The 25,241-nt window shown below is 43.4% G+C and overlaps 1 protein-coding gene across 4 annotated transcripts in view; it reads right to left on the bottom strand.

Moving 5' to 3' along the window:
• Positions 1–22,787, bottom strand: part of garnl3 (GTPase activating Rap/RanGAP domain like 3) — a 182,360-nt gene extending 159,573 nt beyond the window's left edge. For 2 of the 4 annotated variants that reach the window (XM_036976924.1, XM_036976923.1), the window contains exon 1: positions 22,437–22,787. In XM_036976924.1, coding sequence (XP_036832819.1) covers positions 22,437–22,540 — 104 coding nt within the window. In that variant the 5' untranslated portion in view covers positions 22,541–22,787. The remainder of the gene's footprint in view (positions 1–22,436) is intronic. The other 2 variants (XM_036976921.1, XM_036976919.1) reach the window with 1 other exon arrangement.
• Between the last annotated feature and the right edge of the window lie 2,454 nt (positions 22,788–25,241).

Consider the following 25,241-nt stretch of genomic DNA (forward strand, 5'->3'; position numbering starts at 1 on the left):
GGGTTAAAATATTCACTATATCATGGTAGACATTTAGGGATATTTGTTTTTCTTGAACAGATGACCAGTGTGCAGGAAAAACTCTGCCCTTAAAGGTTGTGACTGGGGTCAGGTTAAATTGTTACGGAAAAACTCTGGGTAATAGAAATGATGTCAGTGTTGAAGGCTATTTTTGTTTAGCTTATTATGACTCTTGTCAGGGTAATAAGGTCTATGATTCCAGGTAGGCAAATGAGGCAATGCATTATGACATCACTTGCCACTGATAAGCCCATTTGATTGGTTAATGTGTAACCAACAGGAGGACACAGAAAAGGATATCAAATGGAGTTTTATTGATATGCGGCACTGGTTCCCCATATCATGTAAATGTTTTGTGCACAATGTCATGGCATAGTAGCCTGTATATTACATTTTCAAATAGGCTTCAATGAGAGTTTAGCCATACTATTTAGCTAGCATAAGCATACTTCTATATACAAAAATAGAAACGCAACATGCAACAATTTCTAAGATTTTAATGAGTTACAGTTCGTATAAGGAAATCAGTCAATTGAAATAAATGCATTAGGCCATAATCTATGGATTTCACATGACTGGGAATACAGATCTGCATCTGTTGGTCACAAATGGGCCTCACAGTGGGCCTCTCAATGGGCCTCGTCACGGTATTTCTGTGCATTCAAATTGCCATCAATAAAATGCAATGGTGTTCATTGTCTGTAGATTTTGCCTACACATACCATAACCCCACCGCCACCATGGGGCACTCTGTTCACAACTTCGACATCAGCAAACAGCTTGCCCACACAACTCCAAACATGTGGTCTCTTGATGTGAGGCCGGTTGGACGTACTGCCAAATTCTCTAAAATGACGTTGGATGCAGCTTATGGTAGAGAAATGAACATTCAATTCTCTGAAAACAGCTCTGATGGACATTGCTGCAGTCAGCATGCCACTTGCACACTCCCTCAAAACTTGAGACATCTGTGGCATTGTGTTGTGTGACAAAACAGCATATTTTAGAGTGGCCTTTTATTGTCCACAGCACAAGGTGCACCTGTGTAATGATCATGCTGTTTAATCAGGTTCTTGATATGCCACACCTTTCAGGTGGATGGACAAAGAGGAAATGCTCACTAACAGGGATGTAAACAAATTTGTGCAATTCTTTTATTTCAGCTCATAAAACATGGGACCAACACTTTGTGTTTATACTTTTGTTCAGTGGACATTGCCAATTACACTAGGGTAATTCAATAGCAGAAAGTCCTTTGGTGAAAACTGTGTAGTTACATAAAGAAAAAGGCTATTTGCATGTATTCAAATTGAATATGTTTGGCATAGCAACGAACAAACAGCACTGAGGAGCTAGCTAGCCTAAAGCACCAACAGGTCTGGAGCCATGCTAAACGTCCAGTGCTAGCTAGTTAGCCCACATACATACAGTATCTCATTGGTATGTGGACTGGGTAGATAGCACTGACTACACCCTTACAGCCAGGAAAGATCTAAAGAGCTAGAGGCTTTTTCCAGGTTTCTTCCGATTGCAACAGACAAAAGGTTAATGTACCTGATCATGTTTAACGAGGGGGCCATCATCAATCGCGTGTGCCTGACGTAGTGACATTTCACCAGGGCCAGCACGGTGACTCGCTGGCATTTGGTACGCAGCGGTAGGAGGAAGATCGGGGTCAGGGTCTGAATCACAAATTATCCCTGTAGGCCTCTCAGACGGAGGGGGGAGAATGGAAAAAAGAAGATCGATAGAAGGACTCTGGCTGACATTGTGGTGGAGGGACAAAGCCCCAGCCTCACTGACCGGAGGATAACAGGTATGGATGGATAATAGAGATGGATGAATAACAGGGATGGATGGATAATAGAGATGGATGGATGGATGATAGGGATGGATTGATAACAGGGATGGATAGATGACAGGGATGGATGGATGATAGGGATGGATTGATAACAGGGATGGATAGATAACAGGGATAGGTGGATGATAGGGATGGATTGATAACAGGGATGGATAGATGATAGGGATGGATTGATAACAGGGATGGATTGATAACAGGGATGGATTGATAACAGGGATGGATTGATAACAGGGATGGATAGATAACAGGGATGGATGGATGATAGGGATGGATTGATAACAGGGATGGATAGATAACAGGGATAGGTGGATAATAGAGATGGATGGATGGATGATAAGGATGATAACACAGATGGATGGATGATAGGGATGGATTGATAACAGGGATGGATAGATAACAGGGATGGATGGATGACAGGGGTGGATAGATGACAGGGATAGGTGGATGATAGGGATGGATTGATAACAGGGATGGATTGATAACAGGGATGGATTGATAACAGGGATGGATAGATAACAGGGATGGATGGATGATAGGGATGGATTGATAACAGGGATGAATAGATAACAGGGATAGGTGGATGATAGGGATGGATTGATAACAGGGATGGATAGATAACAGGGATGGATGGATGATAGGGATGGATTGATAACAGGGATGGATAGATAACAGGGATAGGTGGATGATAGGGATGGATTGATACCAGGGATGGGATAGATAACAGGGATGATGGATGATAGGGATGGATTGATAACAGCGATGGATAGATAACAGGGATAGGTGGATAATAGAGATGGATGGATGAATGATAGGGATGATAACAGGGATGGATGGATGATAGGGATGGATTGATAACAGAGATGGATAGATAACAGGGATAGGTGGATAATAGAGATGGATGGATGGATGATAGGGATGATAACACGGATGGATGGATGATAGGGATGGATTGATAACAGGGATGTATAGATAACAGGGATGGATGGATGACAGGGATGGATAGATGACAGGGATAGGTGGATGATAGGGATGGATTGATAACAGGGATGGATTGATAACAGGGATATTTGATAACAGGGATGGATAGATAACAGGGATGGATGGATGATAGGGATGGATTGATAACAGGGATAGGTGGATGATAGGGATGGATTGATAACAGGGATGGATAGATAACAGGGATAGGTGGATGATAGGGATGGATTGATAACAGGGATGGATAGATAACAGGGATGGATGGATGATAGGGATGGATTGATAACAGGGATGGATAGATAACAGGGAAAGGTGGATGATAGGGATAGATTGATAACAGGGATGGATAGATGACAGGGATGGATGGATGATAGGGATGGATTGATAACAGGGATGGATAGATAACAGGGATAGGTGGATGATAGGGATGGATTGATAACAGGGATGGATAGATATCAGGGATGGATGGATGATAGGGATGGATTGATAACAGGGATGGATAGATAACAGGGATAGGTGGATGATAGGGATGGATTGATAACAGGGATGGATAGATGACAGGGATGGATGGATGATAGGGATGGATTGATAACAGGGATGGATTGATAACAGGGATAGGTGGATAATAGGGATGGATTGATAACAGGGATGGATTGATAACAGGGATGGATAGATAACAGGGATGGATGGATGATAGGGATGGATTGATAACAGGGATGGATAGATAACAGGGATGGATGGATGATAGGGATGGATTGATAACAGGGATGGACAGATAACAGGGATGGATAGATAACAGGGATGAATAGATAACAGGGATGGATTGATGACAGGGATGGACAGATAACAGGGATGGATTGATAACAGGGATGAATAGATAACAGGGATAGGTGGATGATAGGGATGGATTGATAACAGGGATGGATAGATAACAGGGATGGATGGATGATAGGGATGGATTGATAACAGGGATGGATTGATAACAGGGATGGATTGATAACAGGGATGGATAGATAACAGGGATAGGTGGATGATAGGGATGGATTGATAACAGGGATGGATAGATAACAGGGATGGATGGATGACAGGGATGGATAGATGACAGCGATAGGTGGATAATAGGGATGGATTGATAACAGGGATGGATGATAGAAATTGGAGGTCGACCGATTATGATTTTCCAACACCGATACCGATTATTGGAGGACAAAAAAATTCTATACCGATTAAATCGGTTGTTTTTTTAAATGTATTTGTAATAATGACAATTACAACAATACTGAATGAACACTTATTTTAACTTAATATAATACATCAATAAAATCAATTTAGCCTCCAAGTAAATAATGAAACATGTTCAATTTGGTTTAAATAATGCAAAAACAAAGTGTTGGAGAAGAAAGTAAAAGTGCAATATGCGCCATGTAAGAAAGCTAACGTTTAAGTTCCTTGCTCAGAACATGAGAACATATGAAAGCTGGTGGTTCCTTTTAACATGAGTCTTCAATATTCCCTGGTAAGAAGTTTTAGGTTGTAGTTATTATGGGAATTATAGGACTATTTTGCTTTATACCATTTGTATCTCATATTCCTTAGACTATTGGATGTTCTTATAAGCACTTTAGTATTGCCAGTGTAACAGTATAGCTTCCGTCCCTCTCCTCGCCCCTACCTGGGCTCGAACCAGGAACACATCGTCAACAGCCACCCTCGAAGCAGCGTTACCCATGTAGAGCAAGGGGAATAACTACTCCAAGTCTCAGAGCGAGTGACGTTTGAAACGCTATTAGCGCGCACACTGCTAACTAGCTAGCCATTTCACATCGGTTACACCAGCCTAATCTTGGGAACTGATAGGCTTGAAGTCATAAACAGCGCAATGCTTAAAGCACAGCGAAGAGCTGCTGGCAAAGTGCTGTTTGAATGAATGCTTACGAGCCTGCTGCTGCCTACCATCGCTCAGTCAGACTGCTCTATGAAATCATAGACTTAATTATAACATAATAACACACAGAAATACGAGCCTTAGGTCATAAATATGGTCGAATCCGGAAACTATCATCTCGAAAACAAGACGTTTATTCTTTCAATGAAATATGGAACCGTTCCGTATTTTATCTAACCATAAGTCTAAATATTCCTGTTACATTGCACAACCTTCAATGTTATGTCATAATTACATAAAATTCTGGCAAATTAGGTGGCCCAAACTGTTGCATATAGCCTGACTCTGCGTGCAATGAACGCAAGAGAAGTGACACAATTTCACCTGGTTAATATTGCCTACTAATCTGGATTTCTTTTAGCTAAATATGCAGGTTTAAAAATATATACTTCTGTGTATTGATTTTAAGAAAGGCATTGATGTTTATGGTTAGGTACACGTTGGAGCAACGACAGTCCTTTTTCACCAATACGCACCACATCGTTTATATGCAACGCAGGACACGCTAGATAAACTAGTAATATCATTAACCATGTGTAGTTAACTAGTGATTATGATTGATTGTTTTTTATAAGATAAGTTTAATGCTAGCTAGCAATTTACCTTGGCTTACTGCATTTGCGTAACAGGCAGGCTCCTCGTGGAGTGCAATGAGAGGCAGGTGGTTAGAGCGTTGGACTAGTTAACTGTAAGGTTGCAAGATTGAGTACCCGAGCTGACAAGGTAAAAATCTGTCATTCTGCCCCTGAACAAGGCAGTTAACCCACCGTTCCTAGGCCGTCATTTCTTAACTGACTTGCCTAGTTAAATAAAGATTAAATAAAGGTGTAAAAAATAAAGAAATACATTTTCAAAATCGGCCATATCGGTGTCCAAAAATACCGATTTCCAATTGTTATGAAAACTTGAAATCGGCCCTAATTAATCGGCCATTCCGATTAATTGGTCGAGCTCTAATAGGAATGGATGGATAATAGCAATGGAACATCATAATATTACTGCTGGCCCCCGGCTATGATAATACGCACCTTACTCCAGGAAGAAGAGTGTGATTTACAACCTGTTTCAGTTGAATGAGTAAGGTTGCGTTGCTGTCTCTACACAAATTGGCCAGATCTAGGATCAGCTTACCTTTATCCTAACCTTAAAGCTACTGTACAATCTGGGATTTAAAAGTTATATTCTTCGAGAATCAATGGGTGAATTGAAATTACCCTGGAACAGATTCACAGATCCCAGACTGTAGCTTTAACCATTAGGGGAAATGCCAGAAGAAGGTTGGCGTTTATTGTCATGAGTGTTGTCCTGGAGGCAGAACTGAGCGATTTCCATTTAGATATGCCAACTGAAAAAAAATAAGCTTTTTGGTCTTAATTTAAGGTTAGGCTTTAGGGTTGCCAGTGTGGTTAGGTTAGGGTTAGTGTTATGTTCATGATCTTGTGATGTTTGGCTGATGTTTGGCAGCTCCACTTCGCAGAGCTGCCTCCAGAACAAGATTCATGACAAAAAACGTTAACCTGCATGCCAGAGGCTAAATATGATTCACTTGAATAGTTACAGCATGTGACCCTGTTTCTATTGAATTAATCTCTGCTACTGCCTCAATCTCTGCTACTGCCTCAATCTCTGCTGCTGCCTCAATCTCTGCTACTGCCTCAATCTCTGCTGCTGCCTCAATCTCTGCTACTGCCTCAATCTCTGCTACTGCCTCAATCTCTGCTGCTGCCTCAATCTCTGCTGCTGCCTCAATCTCTGCTGCTGCCTCAATCTCTGCTGCTGCCTCAATCTCTGCTGCTGCCTCAATCTCTGCTGCTGCCTCAATCTCTGCTACTGCCTCAATCTCTGTTGATGCCTCAATCTCTGCTGCTGCCTCAATCTCTGCTGCTGCCTCAATCTCTGCTGCTGCCTCAATCTCTGCTGCTGCCTCAATCTCTGCTGTTGCCTCAATCTCTGCTGCTGCCTCAATCTCTGCTACTGCCTCAATCTCTGCTCCGGGTAGAAGCTGCCTGTTGGCACAGGTATTAGGATCATTTTACCCTCCCCTAATCCTAACCTTAATCATTAGTGGGTGGGAAGTGTCAAACTGAGTGTCTCGGGGCGATGTCCTCCATTTATCTCCTTAGGTAAGGAAGAGTGATTCACTTGAATATGTCAGACTGTTTTTCAAAGTTGTTGAATGAGCGTCTTATTCTGCTGCATCTCTCGTCATCACTACTGTGTCTGTCCTGAAATGCTGTGTCTGAAAACATTACAAGCCGTCAAATCCTTGCTTCCTCCGTCCGTGTTGCCTCCTTTCCTCCTTTCCCCTCTCAAAGCATGTTGAAGGAGAGGATTCAAGGCCCCTTCCTTGGATCTCCTCCTTCAATGAGGTTTAAGAGGAATTAATAAGGAAACAAGGAGGGAGGAAGAATTTGCCGGCTACTAATGTTTTCAGACACAGCCAAAGATTCCCTCCATGTCCTACTGCATGTTATACTACTACCCCCTACTGGGCCCCTCCATGTCCTACTGCATGTTATACTACTACCCCCTACTGTGCCCCTCCATGTCCTACTACTACCCCCTACTGGGCCCCTCCATGTCCTACTACTACCCCCTACTGGGCCCCTCCATGTCCTACTACTACCCCCTACTGGGCCCCTCCATGTTCTACTGCATGTTATACTACTGCCCCCTACTGGGCCCCTCCATGTCCTACTGCATGTTATACTACTACCCCCTACTGGGCCCCTCCATGTCCTACTGCATGTTACACTACTACCCCCTACTGGGCATACATTAACACTACAACCCATAGTATGTGGTTCTGGTGAAAACAGCAGCCAGGATATTGCAAATCACCGCCATTCATTCCCATCCTTCCGCTGCCCTCTTGTGGCCACATCCTGTATCACTCATTTATCTGGAACATGAGAAGACGGCGATGAACCTCAGATGTAGGACAGGGAATGCTTGTGTGTGTGTGTGTGTGTGTGTGTGTGTGTGTGTGTGTGTGTGTGTGTGTGTGTGTGTGTGTGTGTGTGTGTGTGTGTTGTAGGGCTACACAACAACAGATTCACATCAAAAGACACAGTGAGAGATGTATTTACTGTATGCGTATTTGTGAGACGGGAATATGTCTGACAGCAGGAGATCACCTAGTGCGTGTGTGTGTGTGTGTGTGTGTGTGTGTGTGTGCGTGGGTGAGAGAGAGAGACAGGAACATGTCTGACAGCAGGAGATCACCTAGTGCGTGTGTGTGTGTGTGTGTGTGTGTGTGTGTGTGTGTGTGTGTGTGTGTGTGTGTGTGTGTGTGTGTGTGTGTGTGTGCGTGGGTGAGAGAGACAGGAACATGTCTGACAGCAGGAGATCACCTAGTGCGTGTGTGTGTGTGAGAGAGAGAGACAGGAACATGTCTGACAGCAGGAGATCACCTAGTGCGTGTGTGTGTGTGTGTGTGTGTGAGAGAGAGCGACAGGAACATGTCTGACAGCAGGAGATCACCTAGTGAGTGTGCGTGTGTGTGCATGGGTGAGAGAGAGAGACAGGAACATGTCTGACAGCAGGAGATCACCTAGTGCGTGTGTGTGTGCGTGTGTGAGAGAGAGAGACAGGAACATGTCTGACAGCAGGAGATCACCTAGTGCGTGTGTGTGTGCGTGTGTGAGAGAGAGAGACAGGAACATGTCTGACAGCAGGAGATCACCTAGTGCGTGTGTGTGTGTGTGTGTGTGTGTGTGTGTATGTGTGCGTGTGTGAGAGAGAGAGACAGGAACATGTCTAACAGTAGTAGTTGACCTAGGGGCCATCTGTCATCATTACACACCTGTAGGGAAGAACAGCAGGGAGGCCGGGCTGTCCGAGGGGCTGACGGATGGTGTGTGTGTGTGTGTGTGTGTGTGTAAATCCTGTCATTACATCATCATCCTATCAGGGTACTATGGTGAACATAAAGGTACTCCTCACACCTTCTTACACTCTTCCTCTAAGGTCTAATAGATAAGGATTTCCTTCAAACTATTGTATCCCAAAATGAACACTTGTTATGGATACTTCAGCTAAGCCGTCCAATATTAGTAGCTACCTGTAGATTGTTATGGATACTTCAGCTAAGCCGTCCAATATTAGTAGCTACCTGTAGATTGTTATGGATACTTCAGCTAAGCCGTCCAATATTAGTAGCTACCTGTAGATTGTTATGGATACTTCAGCTAAACCGTCCAATATTAGTAGCTACCTGTAGATTGTTATGGATACTTCAGCTAAGCCGTCCAATATTAGTAGCTACCTGTAGATTGTTATGGATACTTCAGCTAAGCCGTCCAATATTAGTAGCTACCTGTAGATTGTTATGGATACTTCAGCTAAGCCGTCCAATATTAGTAGCTACCTGTAGATTGTTATGGATACTTCAGCTAAGCCGTCCAATATTAGTAGCTACCTGTAGATTGTTATGGATACTTCAGCTAAGCCGTCCAATATTAGTAGCTACCTGTAGATTGTTATGGATACTTCAGCTAAGCCGTCCAATATTAGTAGCTACCTGTAGATTGTTATGGATACTTCAGCTAAGCCGTCCAATATTAGTAGCTACCTGTAGATTGTTATGGATACTTCAGCTAAGCCGTCCAATATTAGTAGCTACCTGTAGATTGTTATGGATACTTCAGCTAAGCCGTCCAATATTAGTAGCTACCTGTAGATTGGTAAGATATTGCTTTGGGTTTTCTAGAGCCTAAAAATCCCTATGACCACTGACTGTGCCTTAGCTATTTTCTTTCTTTCTTATTACGTTAGCAATTCCTTTTCTACTGAACGCTGCTCCTAGTGTGCAGTATGATGGGGTGGGAGGCCTGGGGCAGTTTCCTTTGCTCAGTTATTGGAAGATAGACTACAACTCTCCACTTTAACTAGACCTAGAACTTTACAACCTCCTCCCAAATGTTCTGAAAATATTTCCTTATCTGCTTATTCTATTTTCTCTCTCACACACTCTTCCCCCCACTCTCCCTCTATGAGTCTCTCTCTCTCTCTTTCTGCCTTTCTCTCCCTCTCTCGGCATCTCTGTCTCGCAGTCTCTCTCTCCTCTCTCTTTCCGTCTCTTGCTCTCTCTGTCTAACCAAGTAGAATATTGTTTGTCAGGCTTACCTGGAAACCACAAGGCAAATAACCTCTATTGGAGAGCAGTACCCCTCCCTCCCTGTGTACCAATACCTTTTAGTTGAGAGGTGGTGAACACTACAAGAGAGATGGGTTTTATTCATTACGGCATGCAATGTGAAACATTTTAAAACATTTAGCTATGTTTTAAGTCCAAGTAGTCCCTCCCTGTTTCAGTCAGTTTTCTTCCGTTTGGTGCCTAATGTATACAACCGTGGTATCACTTTCTTGTGCTTTCATATTGAAAAACAGTCATCTCTAGTTTAGGGTTTGGAGTTCTCTGCTGTCTCTACTCTACTGTAACAAGTCATGAAGATTGAGGCAAGTCAACATCATAATCTTGCCACTGGTGTTTGATCTTTCTTTCATTCATTCAGCCAAGTGACTTCAATCTGTTCTCTCTCACACTCACAAATATGATAAACACACTATATAAACACTCAAACAAACACTTATACACAAACACACACACTCTTCTTAAGTCACCTCACAGAACAAGAGAGGTCCAAATGGGATGTTTATATAACTGTTGAAAGACAAAAACACACCCAGCCTTCGTTCCTCCTCTCCTTGCATGTGGCTTGTGGCTGTACTCAAACCCCCTGAGTCTCAACCAATGCCCTGTGAAAGTACAACTCCTTCCATACACGCACGCTGGGCCCTTTCCAGCAGTACGCTATAACGGAAAATGCTTTCCAGAGCGAATCTTCCCAGAGCTGTGTGTGCTACACACACACATTACACATATGCACACACACAGGCACGGACACATGGATGCATACACACACACAAACACACATACATTTGCTGTAATATGTAGGTATGTGGCTTTAAGCCTTAAATGGATCCAGATGGAGCTTGAATAAAGAAGATGTTTACATAGAGACTGCTTTAATCATTAGAGGGCTGTAATTAAGAGAGGGCTGTAATCAAGAGAGGTCTGTAATCAAGGAAAGCTTTAATCAAGAGAGACGTCTGTAATCAAGAGGGCTGTAATCAAAAGAGACTGCTTTAATCATTAGAGGGCTGTAATTAAGAGAGATGTCTGTAATCAAGAGGGCTGTAATCAAGAGAGACGTCTGTAATCAAGAGGGCTGTAATCAAGAGACGTCTGTAATCAGGAGGGCTGTAATCAAGAGAGACGTCAGTAATCAAGAGGGCTGTAATCAAGAGGGCTGTAATCAAGAGAGACGTCTGTAATCAAGAGGGCTGCAATCAAGCGAGGTCTGTAATCAAGGAAGGCTGTAATCAAGAGAGACGTCTGTAATCAAGAGGGCTGTAATCAAGAGGGCTGTAATCAAGAGAGACGTGGTGACTGCTGGGCTATAGTGACTGGTGGGCTGTATTGACTGCTGGGCTGTATTGACTGCTGGGCTGTATTGACTGCTGGGCTGTAGTGACTGGTGGGTTGTATTGACTGCTGGGCTGTAGTGACTGGTGGGTTGTATTGACTGGTGGGTTGTATTGACTGGAGGGTTGTATTGACTGGTGGGTTGTATTGACTGCTGGGCTCTAGTGACTGGTGGGCTGTATTGACTGCTGGGTTTTATTGACTGGTGGGTTGTATTGACTGCTGGGTTGTATTGACTGCTGGGTTGTATTGACTGCTGGGTTGTATTGACTGCTGGGCTGTAGTGACTGGTGGGCTGTGTTGACTGCAGGGCTGTATTGACTGGTACGTTGTATTGACTGGTGGGTTGTATTGACTGGTGGGCTGTATTGACTGGCGGGCTGTATTGACTGGCAGGCTGTATTGACTGGTGGGTTGTATTGACTGGCGGGCTGTATTGACTGGCGGGCTGTATTGACTGGTGGGCTGTGTTGACTGGTGGGCTGTATTGACTGCTGGGTTGTATTGACTGCTGGGTTGTATTGACTGCTGGGCTGTAGTGACTGGTGGGTTGTATTGACTGCTGGGTTGTATTGACTGCTGGGCTGTAGTGACTGGTGGGCTGTGTTGACTGCAGGGCTGTATTGACTGGTGGGTTGTATTGACTGGCGGGCTGTATTGACTGGCGGGCTGTATTGACTGGTGGGCTGTGTTGACTGGTGGGCTGTATTGACTGGTGGGTTGTATTGACTGGTGGGCTGTATTGACTGGTGGGCTGTATTGACTGGTACGTTGTATTGACTGGTGGGCTGTATTGACTGGTGGGTTGTATTGACTGGTGGGCTGTATTGACTGGTGGGTTGTATTGACTGGTACGTTGTATTGACTGCTGGGATGTATTGACTGGCGGGCTGTATTGACTGGTGGGCTGTATTGACTGGTGGGCTGTATTGACTGGTGGGCTGTATTGACTGGCGGGCTGTATTGACTGGCGGGCTGTATTGACTGGTGGGCTGTATTGACTGGTGGGCTGTATTGACTGGTGGGCTGTATTGACTGGCGGGCTGTATTGACTGGCGGGCTGTATTGACTGGTGGGCTGTATTGACTGGCGGGCTGTATTGACTGGCGGGCTGTATTGACTGGTGGGCTGTATTGACTGGTGGGTTGTATTGACTGGTACGTTGTATTGACTGCTGGGATGTATTGACTGGTGGGCTGTATTGACTGGTGGGCTGTATTGACTGGTGGGCTGTATTGACTGGCGGGCTGTATTGACTGGCGGCTGTATTGACTGGCGGGCTGTATTGACTGGCGGGCTGTATTGACTGGCGGGCTGTATTGACTGGTGGGCTGTATTGACTGGCGGGCTGTATTGACTGGTGGGCTGTATTGACTGGTGGGCTGTATTGACTGGTGGGCTGTATTGACTGGCGGGCTGTATTGACTGGCGGGCTGTATTGACTGGTGGGCTGTATTGACTGGCGGGCTGTATTGACTGGTGGGCTGTATTGACTGGCGGGCTGTATTGACTGGCGGGCTGTATTGACTGGCGGGCTGTATTGACTGGCGGGCTGTATTGACTGGTGGGCTGTATTGACTGGTGGGCTGTATTGACTGGTGGGCTGTATTGACTGGCGGGCTGTATTGACTGGTGGGCTGTATTGACTGGCGGGCTGTATTGACTGGTGGGCTGTATTGACTGGTGGGTTGTATTGACTGGCGGGCTGTATTGACTGATGGGTTGTATTGACTGGTGGGCTGTATTGACTGGTGGGTTGTATTGACTGGCGGGCTGTATTGACTGGTGGGCTGTTTCTGCTGAAGACACACATGGCAGTGATTATGGTCCCGTGTTTATCTGAGCTCAGTGAGCCCTCTCTGGGGCTGACTTGTCCCAAATTACAACCTATTCCCTATATAGTGCACTACTTTTGACTAGAGCCCTAATTTGACCAGGTAAGTACAGCAACGAGAGGAAGGGGGATGAATGAGCCAACTGGAAGCTGGGGATGATTAGGTGGCCATGATGGTATGCGGGACAGATTGGGAATTTAGCCAGGAGAACATGTCAGAGTCAAAGGCTAAATATACACACTCAAACACACACAAATACCCCTCACATGGGTGAATTCAGGTACAGTACAGTATCAAATATCATGCAAACATGAAACTCAAACCACTTACACAAACACAGAGCTGTCAAATATAGTGATGCTCTGCTCTGTAATATGGAACACTTTCCATCCATTACACACACACACACACACACACACACACACACACACACACACACACACACACACACACACACACTTCCCCTTTCTCTGTCTGTCTACTATATGATGCAGTTTCCCACTAGAGCAGCAATATAAACACAATGACAGATTGCGAGTCAGAGAGCTGTCACAACACCCCATCATACCTCCTCCCATCGGAGGTCACGACATGCTCACACAGGCAAGACCCCACAGGCGCAGCCAATCAGAGACACTCTTACCGACAGGGTCACAGCATGTCTGGGAAACTGTGTTTGTGCATTCCCTCTGAAACTACCTGTCATCTTTCTGACTGGGAAAGTTCATAACATTGCTTTCTCACTAACATGTTTTACTCAGGAGCACGCGTGAACGGGATTTGAACATCAGAAAGTACATTTTCCAATAATTCCGATGATCAGATGATTCAACCCCATCTGGATCCAGTCTTCTGACTGTTTTTCTGACTGTTTTGTTCTCAACCCAACATGCTGTCACAAGTGAGAGTGGATTCCCCTGTACTGTACTGTGGTTGGTTACACAACACTGTTTGGCAGCTGGACAGATTTATATAGACATAGATAATGTTTCAAAGTAAATCAACTTTAATGAAACCTCTCTCTGAGGATATTGTGGGAGGAGAGAGAGAGAGAGAGAGAGAGAGAGAGAGAGAGAGAGAGAGAGAGAGAGAGAGCAGAGTTTCAGTAGGATGTACTGGTCAAAATGACAGAATATGTTTTCACTGCTTAATCATTTCTATCTGTCCACATATTGCGAAAAGAGATTACATGGTATTCCTGCATGACTCCGTCCATACACGGACAAGGAATATACTGTGATTCTCTTAAGATGAAATACCTGTGTCATGTTCATTAGACAACAGTTGGAAAAAAACATACTAAAACAGGGAGGGACTACCTGGACAACCGCTTAGCGTAGCAAAGCATTTTAAAACGTTTTCCATTGTGTGCCCTAATGTGTGCCCCCAGGATACACTAAATTGATGTGGTGAAAGTCTGAGACATAGGGGATCAATAAGGAAAGCATTTTGGAGTTAATTTAAGGAAAGGTATGTTAGGCAGCTGGTGTTACCAGAGCACTATAAGAAGATTAACACATTTCTCATCTGCTGAGTGCCAGGAAATATGCAGATATGTGAATCAATAGAGCAAGGTGTTAGGGGATTGGATCATCTCACCCAGGTGTGACTCAGTGTGTCAAGCTGACCTCACAGACCTAACACACAGAACAAAGCCTTATTACTGAGTAGGGCTGGGCAATAAATCAATATCAATAATTAGGTAATTACTTCCCTCAATAACGATATAAAAACGTATAGATTCATTTTCGATAATGTCAACATAGAATAATTAGGTACAGCAGTCCATTTCACCTCTGACGCAGCAGGAACGTGCGGAGAAGTGACAATATGCACTAAAAACCATTTAAAACCTCGAGTGATGGAGTAGCCACTGTTAACCACAAAAAAGGAGTGATGTAGGCGAAAAGTGGCAGTGATAGCCATGGAGAAGGAGCCGCTTCCAACGAATAAATTATTGATAAATAGGGTTAAACTGTTTCAGTAATTTGGAAGTGGTTTGGCTTCTTGAAGTCCGACAAAGAGCAGAACAATGTTCGATGCAAATTGTGCCATCGACAGGTGGCTAAGAAGTCTGGTAATACGACAGACCTTTTTCAAAATCTGAAGCAAAATCACTCTTTGGAACATGCAGAAAGTTTGAGATTGCGCCACGGTATTGATAAACGTCCCTCAAGCTCCAGCCAATCTAGGGATGTTTTCCCAAAGCAGTCAACACTGACATCGCTTATGCCATACAAGCAAACATCAAAAATACGTCACAAATGCTAATATGCATTGCTAAGGACATGCTACCAATTAGCACAGTCAAAAAGGAAGGTTTCAAGAGGGTTATCAATTTCATTGACCCCAGGTACGTGTTCCCTGGCCACAAACATGGAACAATTTTCCTTAATGTATAATGTTATGTGTAGCTCACATCATTTAAAAAAATGTAACCTTTAATTAACTAGGCAAGTGTCATGACTGTCCTGCTCGGCTCAGGTTACCGGGGACCACAATCCTACAGAGAGATCTCTCACACCCACCAGAGGAGAAGAGATCAAGGGGTATGAAGATAGTTTTTTTTTATGACACCTCACACCCATTGTAAATCTAAGGAAGCAGACAAAATTCCTTTGTCCTCTCACTATGGAGAACCAGCCTCAGAACATTAACATGCTATAAATGGACTTTGGGACAATGGGTTTCGTCAGCCACAATGGTGGTAATGACAATAAATGGACTTTGGGACAATGGGTTTCGTCAGCCACAATGGTGGTAATGACGAAAGTTGGAATATGAAAATGAATATCATTTTTGTTTTGTTATTAAAAGTTAAAGGATGACGTTATAACAAAAACAGTGTACATTTAAGAGTTGTCCTAGTATACGCTTGATGTTTATACATTGTACGTTGGGTGGAAAATGTCCAAATCAAAGAGAATGTTTTGGTAAAGATGAAATGTGAAGTTAGTTGTCTAAATTGGATCTGAGTGAAATCCAGACCTTGCCTCATAACTTGGTACTCCCAGAGAATTGCCCTAAAGGTGGTTACGCCCACTTCTGACCCGAGGGTATAAGACATGTGAGATAAAAATGTACATGTGAGACTAAGTGACCCGAGCTGCAGCCAAGGTCTGAGTAGTCAACAAACCCAAAACGTAACACGAGGTTGAAGACAAAGGAACCTTCTTCCATCCATGCTACGAGTGAGTAGTCAACAAACCCAAAACGTAACACGAGGTTGAAGACAAAGGAACCTTCTTCCATCCATGCTACGAGTGAGTAGTCAACAAACCCAAAACGTAACACGAGGTTGAAGACAAAGGAACCTTCTTCCATCCATGCTACGGGTGAGTAGTCAACAAACCCAAAACGTAACACGAGGTTGAAGACAAAGGAACCTTCTTCCATCCATGCTACGGGTGAGTAGTCAACAAACCCAAAACGTAACACGAGGTTGAAGACAAAGGAACCTTCTTCCATCCATGCTACGGGTGAGTAGTCAACAAACCAAAAACGTAACACGAGGTTGAAGACAAAGGAACCTTCCTCCATCCATGCTACGGGTGAGTAGTCAACAAACCCAAAATGTAACACGAGGTTGAAGACAAAGGAACCTTCTTCTATCCATGCTACGGGTGAGTAGTCAACAAACCCAAAACGTAACACGAGGTTGAAGACAAAGGAATCTTCAGTGCGTCTAAGAGGGTGAATTCAGAACCGGCCACCCGGTCACCACTCTTCATTGAATCCTGTATCTACACTGCTTTCATACAGGGCTGGCTGTCCTCAGAAGACCCCTTTCAGAACAATGGCGAGGAAACAGACACTAATACAAAGGACACTGACATCGTGAGGACAATCAGAGTGCGCCATCCGAGAAGCCGAAAACCCCATCGGAGACCTTCAACACGTAATTACATCATTATATTCTGACACATAAGAGCGGCAGTTTGGGGCAAGGCTAGGGTTAAAATAAGCATAGCTGACAAATGCACCCAAATGTATATTTCTCTCGTGTACTTTCCCTTTTTCTCTCTCTTTTTCTCTCTCTTTTAAATCCCCATTTTGGGTAACACACGTCATAACGTGTTGGCCCGTTGTACTAAGTTCTAATCAATAGCCTAAACTGTGTTTTTGTGTATGTGTATCTTATATTATCATTTTAGCTTGTTAGTAAATAAATACTCAACTAAAATTGGTGTGGTACGAACTCATTGGTGAGACCCGGGTCCGTGCAGATTCCCGGATTATGCGACATTCGGAATGAGACTGTAGAGGAAACTGATTAATAAAAATAAAAAAAATAAAATAAATAAATAAATAAATAAAAAGTAAAATCGATATTCTGATATTCTTTGAGTTAATTTGGGAAATAGAAACTCAATAAAACCACATTTCCCATGGTGTCCCAGGTTAATGAGTGAATAATTGCCTGATTCATTTAATCACACAATTATAAACCACTAATCATTCAATGAGCAGCAGTCGCCACATTAATCAATACAACATCACGACACAAGTCAGTTAACTTCTTACTTACAATGATGGCCTATTGAGTAACAGTGGGTTAACTGTCTTGTACAGGGGTAGAACAACAGATTTCTACCTTGTCAGCTCGGGGATTCAATCTAGTAACCTTTCGGTTACTGGCCCAACGCTACCTGCCTAGTGGTTTGTTCAGGCATTCTTGAGTCTGAAGCAGATATGCACCTTTTAAACATTATTTGATTAATATCGTGATAATTATCGTTATTGAATGAAAAAATATATAGATATCGTGATCATTTATTTGCCATATCCCAGCCCTATTACTGAGTGCTACTGACTGGCTGATAACATGGGAAAATGGTACTGAGCTGACTGCATAGACTAACACAGGAAATAGCAGTTTTGATGGAGGTGTGGCAACATATTTTCTATTGGCTGTGTGGAAGTATTCAACAAGCAATTGTGAAATGGTGGTTGGATCTAGCTAGTAATATCCTTTCATTATCCCTTTTCAGAAAAATGTGTAACTCCATGATGTATAGACCTTTACTGGTTAGTTTTAGTGCAGGTGGCTAATGCAGGAACAGTCTGTCGTCCCCCAGGCTATCAATATGTAGCTCATCTCTTCCTCTCACAGGCTTCTGATAGTCTGATTATGTATTAATGTCAACATCAACACAGTAGGCTATTACAGGGACAGATTGGCACACTAATCTAACTGTAGTGTGTGTGTGTGTCAGGGCTGTGATGATGGGTCAGTAATCTGAGGTCAGGGGCATCTGATCACCCTGAGGGGAGCAGTCCAGTCTAGCTGTCCCTCTATTAGTGTCATATCACACAGGGGTCACAGAAGCCCTCACACACACACACACACACACACAGAGCCCCTCCTCCCCACACACACACAGAGCCCCTCCCCACACACAGAGAGAGCTCCTCCCCACACACACACACAGAGAAACGCCCCCCCCCCCCCCCCCCACACACACACACACAGAGAGCCCCCCCCCCCTCCCCCCCCCCCCCCCCCACACACACACACACACAGAGAGAGCCCCTCCCCACACACACAGAGAGCCCCCCCCCACACACACAGCTTCTGGAATGTATCCATGTGTAGGTCTGTGGTAGTTGAATTGAAGCAGGAGGGTTGTGTCATGGGTTATTTTTATCAGTCTGGGGGGAATAGGCCCCTGACTGCCTCTTCTCAGCAGACAGCCGAGACTAGACTGGCTCGAACATCTGGGGGAGACATCTTGGAAACAGACCTGGGTTCAAATACTACTGGAAATCATTTCAAATACGTTAGCTGTGTTTGATTGAGCTTGCCATGCAAAATTGAACCAATAAAATAGTCTGAAAAGTTTAAACCCCACCCATTTGGCACTTGAGGCAGACTAAAGTACTGTAAACCCTGAAAGTATTTGAAAGATTTAATATAGTTTGAACCCTGGTCTGCAAGAGAAGTAGTTCTGGAGTAGATTCCTCTCAAAGGCTTTGGGGATGTCTCCAAATGGGATTTTAATGCTTCAACATTTGAATTATTTAAAAGAGTAAAGCCAAGCTGTTAGTGGATGCTGTTAACACAGCGAGGGAAGCAAGATATGATATGCTTCAACCAGCTATAAATTAACCAGACAATCTGTCAATAAAGCAAGCCAAGCTACATAATCTGTCAATAAAGCAAACCAAGTTACATAATCTGTCAATAAAGCAAGCCAAATTACATAATCTGTCAATAAAGCAAACCAAGTTACATAATCTGTCAATAAAGCAAGCCAAATTACATAATCTGTCAATAAAGCAAGCCAAGTTACATAATCTGTCAATAAAGCAAACCAAGTTACATAATCTGTCAATAAAGCAAGCCAAATTACATAATCTGTCAATAAAGCAAGCCAAGTTACATAATCTGTCAATAAAGCAAGCCAAGTTACATAATCTGTCAATAAAGCAAGCCAAGCTACATAATCTGTCAATAAAGCAAGCCAAGTTACATAATCTGTCAATAAAGCAAACCAAGTTACATAATCTGTCAATAAAGCAAGCCAAGCTACATAATCTGTCAATAAAGCAAGCCAAGTTACATAATCTGTCAATAAAGCAAGCCAAATTACATAATCTGTCAATAAAGCAAGCCAAGTTACATAATCTGTCAATAAAGCAAGCCAAGCTACATAATCTGTCAATAAAGCAAGCCAAGTTACATAATCTGTCAATAAAGCAAGCCAAGTTACATAATCTGTCAATAAAGCAAGCCAAGTTACATAATCTGTCAATAAAGCAAGCCAAACTACATAATCTGTCAATAAAGCAAGCCAAACTACATAATCTGTCAATAAAGCAAGCCAAGCTACATATCAACCATGCAGCCTATACTGTGTGTTGTCAGAATGTCACGTGTGTGTGTTTGTGAGTGTTGGTCCATCTGCCCGTTTGGATGCAGTATTTGCTGGCCGTTCAGCACAAGTGTGTCTTGCTCGCTCTCTTTCTGTCCTTGTTAGCCTGGCTATTTGTCTGGCTTGGAGTCTGTGTGTATGTGAGTGTGTATACGCAGGCTGTGTGTGCAAGCGTGTGTGTGGGTGCATGCGTGTGTGGATTCAAGAGCACACAGACAAACTACACATGGAGAAAATCTGTTGATCTCCAGGTATCTTGAGGGTCCTTGTGAGACATCGAAAAAAAAATACAAAATATTTCAGCACATAAGAGCCCCAGTCTGGGGCCCAGGGTCTCTTCTGATCGTCTTTAATTACCTCCGGTCTGAGAGGGACTATTTCACAGGTCTCTACAATCTAGCACTGAGTTCTGAGCAGAGTATGAACACTCTCTCTGAGTACACACACACTCTCTCTGAGTACAGAGAATAAATCAACTTATATGAAGAAGGCTGTAATTTGAAAGTAAGTGCTTCACAGAGAGCTGTGCCCATTGCGCCCACACACCATTGCTTATGCATGCTTCTATTCTGAAAGTGCGACCCACCCACAGAAGACCTCCGACACCTCGAACATGTCTACAGACACACACACACACGACTCAGAGAAAAACAAGAATGCACTAAAGTCGTTTATACAAATATACAGGACCAGTCAAACACTTGGACACACCTACTCATTCAAGGGTTATTTTATTTTAACTATTTTTTACAATCTAGAATAATAGTTAAGACATAAAAACTATGAAATAACACATATTGAATCATGTAGTAATAAAAACATTTTTTTTAAGTGTTAAATGAATCAATATATGTTTTGATTTTAGAGTTTTCAAAGTAGCCACCCTTTGCCTTGATGACAGCCTTGTACACTCTTTGCACTATAGATAGATAGCATGGGAAAAACAGAAGGTCACACATTTACATATAAAATAAGGTATGCAATTAAAATATTTATCTGAATTAAAGTTTTGGCAACAGTGCAGAGGATATAAAACGTAAACATGACCTTATGTCACAGATATGGACACTGAACATCGATTTTTAACACGTGTTGTCTGTCTGTCTATCCAATACATGCTGCTGAGCCCAAGACAGCATAAATATTAGTCTAAACCACAAAAGACCATTGACAATATGTCTGTTAGTCGCATATGAGTTATGTACACCATCAAAACCTGATTATATTAGGCTATGTACTGTGTCGGGGACGGATAAAATGACCATGTAATCAAATGTATTTGACAGACTTCTAATCAGTGCCATGGCTGACAGTGAGGAAGGGAGTTATGGGTGCCATCTAGCGACGAGACCGGGGAGTGAACTTGACAATAAGTGAACGTGAGTGAGTGTTAGGCTATAAATAAGACCAGAATTCCTCTCTATTCCACAGTTGAAGATCAACGGTGTGCATTTCTGTCCAGTGTAGATACATGTATCATATGCATATTGTGCGCTACATACTGTGGGTAACGGTATGTAGCCTACAGTCTGGTACTACAAACTGGCAGGCGAAGAGAACACTTGACATTTTCTTCGCACCCCGCTACCTTTGATGCGCAAGACAGCAGACAGGCAGTCTATGACCGGGGCTAGCTGCAGCTCTAAGAACCCCCTGCGTGGACGAGCGGTGGACTCCCGAGTGGAGAGAGTCCCTCCGGGTGTGCACAGCATACAACTCACCCGGTCATGCTGTGCTTGTCGGTGCCCTCTCCACGTGGGAGCACCTCGAATGAACTGATAATAGGCTGATCTGTGCGCCTCTCCGATCGACGAACCACACACAGAGCGCATGGATTACTGCTGTAGGCTAATATATAACATTGATAACAGTGCACCAGATAGTGATTTTTGCACCACCAGAAGTGACAGACACCCATGCGTAACGGTCCAAAATATGGGCGCACAGTTGTGGAGACAATTTCATTAGCTCGATTTTAAATAACACAACATACAAAAAGACAGTACGCATTGAAACGCATGTTCGGTTATAACGTTTCATGCTCATCTAAATCAAATTCAGCAATGCCACAGACATTTCACAAAATCCCACAGTCTGCAGTTAACTGTAGCCTACAATGAAACATTGATCAGTTCGAATTGACTGTAGGCTAACGTAATAGACCGGGTTCGCAGTTCGCAGAGTGAACCCGCATGTTTATTTTGGGCATTCCTCGAGCTCTGGAGGAGCACGTTCACTTATGCCAAAAAAACACCACAACCGCAGTCCACGGAGAGATAGGGTCGGTATATATCAAGGGTCACTTTTCCCAAGCAAACATGTGCCGTTTCAAATGTTACCGGAGGCCAGATCATAACCCGTTTCAAATGGCGCGGAGTGGTGAGCCGCGAGTTTATACCCAGAATGAGCCCCCATCACCCCATGCGTCACCTACCTCGAACTAATCTCAAAACTGCACCCTTTCCGAAGGAGCAGCGCTCTCTTCCGCATGATGCCCGTTTTGTCCCGGCCGAGGTACACATTTATATCCGAATTCATGGGTGCCGGACGAGCAGGCAGGTATTTACTCCGTAAAAACAGATATGCTTCTTCCTTCCACTTAGTCGGACGGCGACAGGAGCGAGGACGGAAAGAGGCGGAAGAAAGGCTCACCCGCAAAAAAGAGAGAATAGACTACCAAACTCGCCTCCGCTGGTAAAGGGAAAGTGAGGTGCAGACTTCCCTCAGCTAACAAAGACGGGACCAAAAGCTTGAGTGCAGCATGGCTAGTGGTTTGCTCCTCCTCTCCTGAACTCCATAAAATAGAAATTAGATACCGTTGGTCTCTCGGTTCCAGAGCGAGTTACCGTTACGCAATTGGTAACCCTGACAGGATTCGAGTCCAGGGTAGACTAAGAAAACAGTAACGGTTTTAAATTGAGTCCTTCCATCTGTTTCTAGACTCTTGAGCCTATAAAATGGGCTGTTGATTCATATACCAATGGTTCTGAATAGGCAAAAATCATGAATTGCTCCCCAAGGTCTTCATTAAGGTGAGCATCCATTAGACTGTCTCCAGGGCCGTTTGAAGCTGTGGTAGAACAGATCTGCTGTTTAAACATACCAAATCCCATTTAAACAGATATGCAGCAAGCACTGCTGAGAGGAATGTCTGGGAGCAGGTGTGTGTACCAACCACTGAATTAGTTTGACCTGAGGGATCACAAGTTTGTGTCACAGGTGTGACTAACTGCTCTGTAATCAAGTTAGTCATGTTATTAGTTCATTGACTAATTGATTGAACACCTGAATTGTATTTAAGTTGTGTTTCTCTCTGAAGTGTGCCCCCCCCCCCAGCGGAGGGATGCAGTCCAGAGGTATGGTGGGTTCTGGGAGTATGGGGGAACACAAAATGGACTCCAGGCCTGCACCACCTCTGTGCCTTTTTTTGTTACTTTGGTTGTTAGTTTCAGTTTAAATTGCATGGTTTGTCAACATTCCTGGGCCAGTGAGAAGGCCACTGCTGAAAGGTTAACTTTGTAAACCATGCCCTATGATGTATTAAATGCTGAAACGGGTACTGTGTGTTTGGTCTGTACTTCCCTCTGCCTACTCAACCCAGATGGTGAGGTGTTTGAAGTGGTGAGGTCATGAGGTTAAGGATGCTTTTGAGGACAGCCCCTTGGGAAACTTGGTCTCATACACATCACCTAAACGAGCTAATCGGCAGACAATCTCAAACATTTGGCCAACGTAGGCTATATCTCTCTGAATATAACTGATTCTGTAAGCAGAAATAACCTACATTTAGCCCAATTTATTTTAGAAAAGACAAGTGTCATTGGTAGACGTTATGCACCACTCCACTTCTGAAACGCTGCATGCAGCCTGCGACCCACACAGGCACTTGTCTTTTCTACCATAAATTGGGCTTTATGTTAACAACCTATAGTACTTTCTTTCTGTTTGAGGATAAGGAACCTGCACTCCTTGAAGGAACACACACAGGATTTGAGCAATGCCGAGAGCATACATAAATCTGAATCCTCAACATCCGCTCATGATTCAACCAGTGATTCGACACAAACTGAACGTGTCCTAAGGGTGTGGGAAAACATTGGTTGAATCATAGATTCATTATTCAGAAACATCTGTTATCCAGAGAGCTGTAAGTGGTAGAATGAACAACTCACTCACTGTTTCACTCATGGAATTGCTTTTCCATTTTCATAAATCTTTTGATGTGGTCACTTTTTTTGCTGTGGAAGGTAGTGTTCTTTTCCCTTCATACCTCTCAAACCTCCATGCATCTCTTCTCCACACTACATGCTGACCATTTAGTACCCCGCCATAGATATCATGTACTGTAGTGTATACCTATCATATACAGTTGAAGTCAGAAGTTTACATACACTTAGGTTGGAGTCATTAAAACTCGTTTTCAACCACTCCACAAATGTCTTGTTAACAAACTATAGTTTTGGCAAGTCGGTTAGGACATCTACTTTGTGCATGACACAAGTCATTTTTCCAACAATTGATTACAGACAGATTATTTGACATATAATTCACAGTATCACAATTCCAAAATTGGGCCAATTTTTCAGTTTTTGATTTGTTAAAAAAGTTTGAAATATCCAATAAATGTTGTTCCACTTCATGATTGTGTCCCACTTGTTGTTGATTCTTCACAAAAAAATACAGTTTTATATCTTTATGTTTGAAGCCTGAAATGTGGCAAAAGGTCTCAAAGTTCAAGGGGGCCGAATACTTTCGCAAGGCACTGCATATCCGCAGTAAAACGAGTCCTATTTCGACATAACTTGAAAGGCCGGTCAGCAAGGAAGAAGCCACTGCTCCAAAACCACCAGCCAGACTATGGGTTGCAACTGCACATGGGGACACAGATTGTACTTTTTGGAGAAATTCCTCTGGTCTAATGAAACAAAAATAGAACTGTTTGGCCATAATGACCATCGTTATGTTTGGAGGAAAAAGGGGGAGGCTTGCAAGCTGAAGAACACTATCACAACGTGAAGCACGTGGGTGGCAGCATCATGTTGTGGGGGTGCTTTGCTGCAGGAGGGACTGGTGTACTTCACAAAATACATGGCATCATGAGGAGGGAAAATGATGTGGATACATTGAAGCTACATCTCAAGACATCAGTCAGGAAGTTAAACCTTGGTTGCAAATTGGTCTTCCAAATGGACAATGACACCAAGCATACTTCCAAAGGTGTGGCAAAATGGCTTAAGGA

Source organism: Oncorhynchus mykiss, chromosome 5, assembly GCF_013265735.2.
Source record: "Oncorhynchus mykiss isolate Arlee chromosome 5, USDA_OmykA_1.1, whole genome shotgun sequence".
NCBI lineage: Eukaryota > Metazoa > Chordata > Actinopteri > Salmoniformes > Salmonidae > Oncorhynchus > Oncorhynchus mykiss.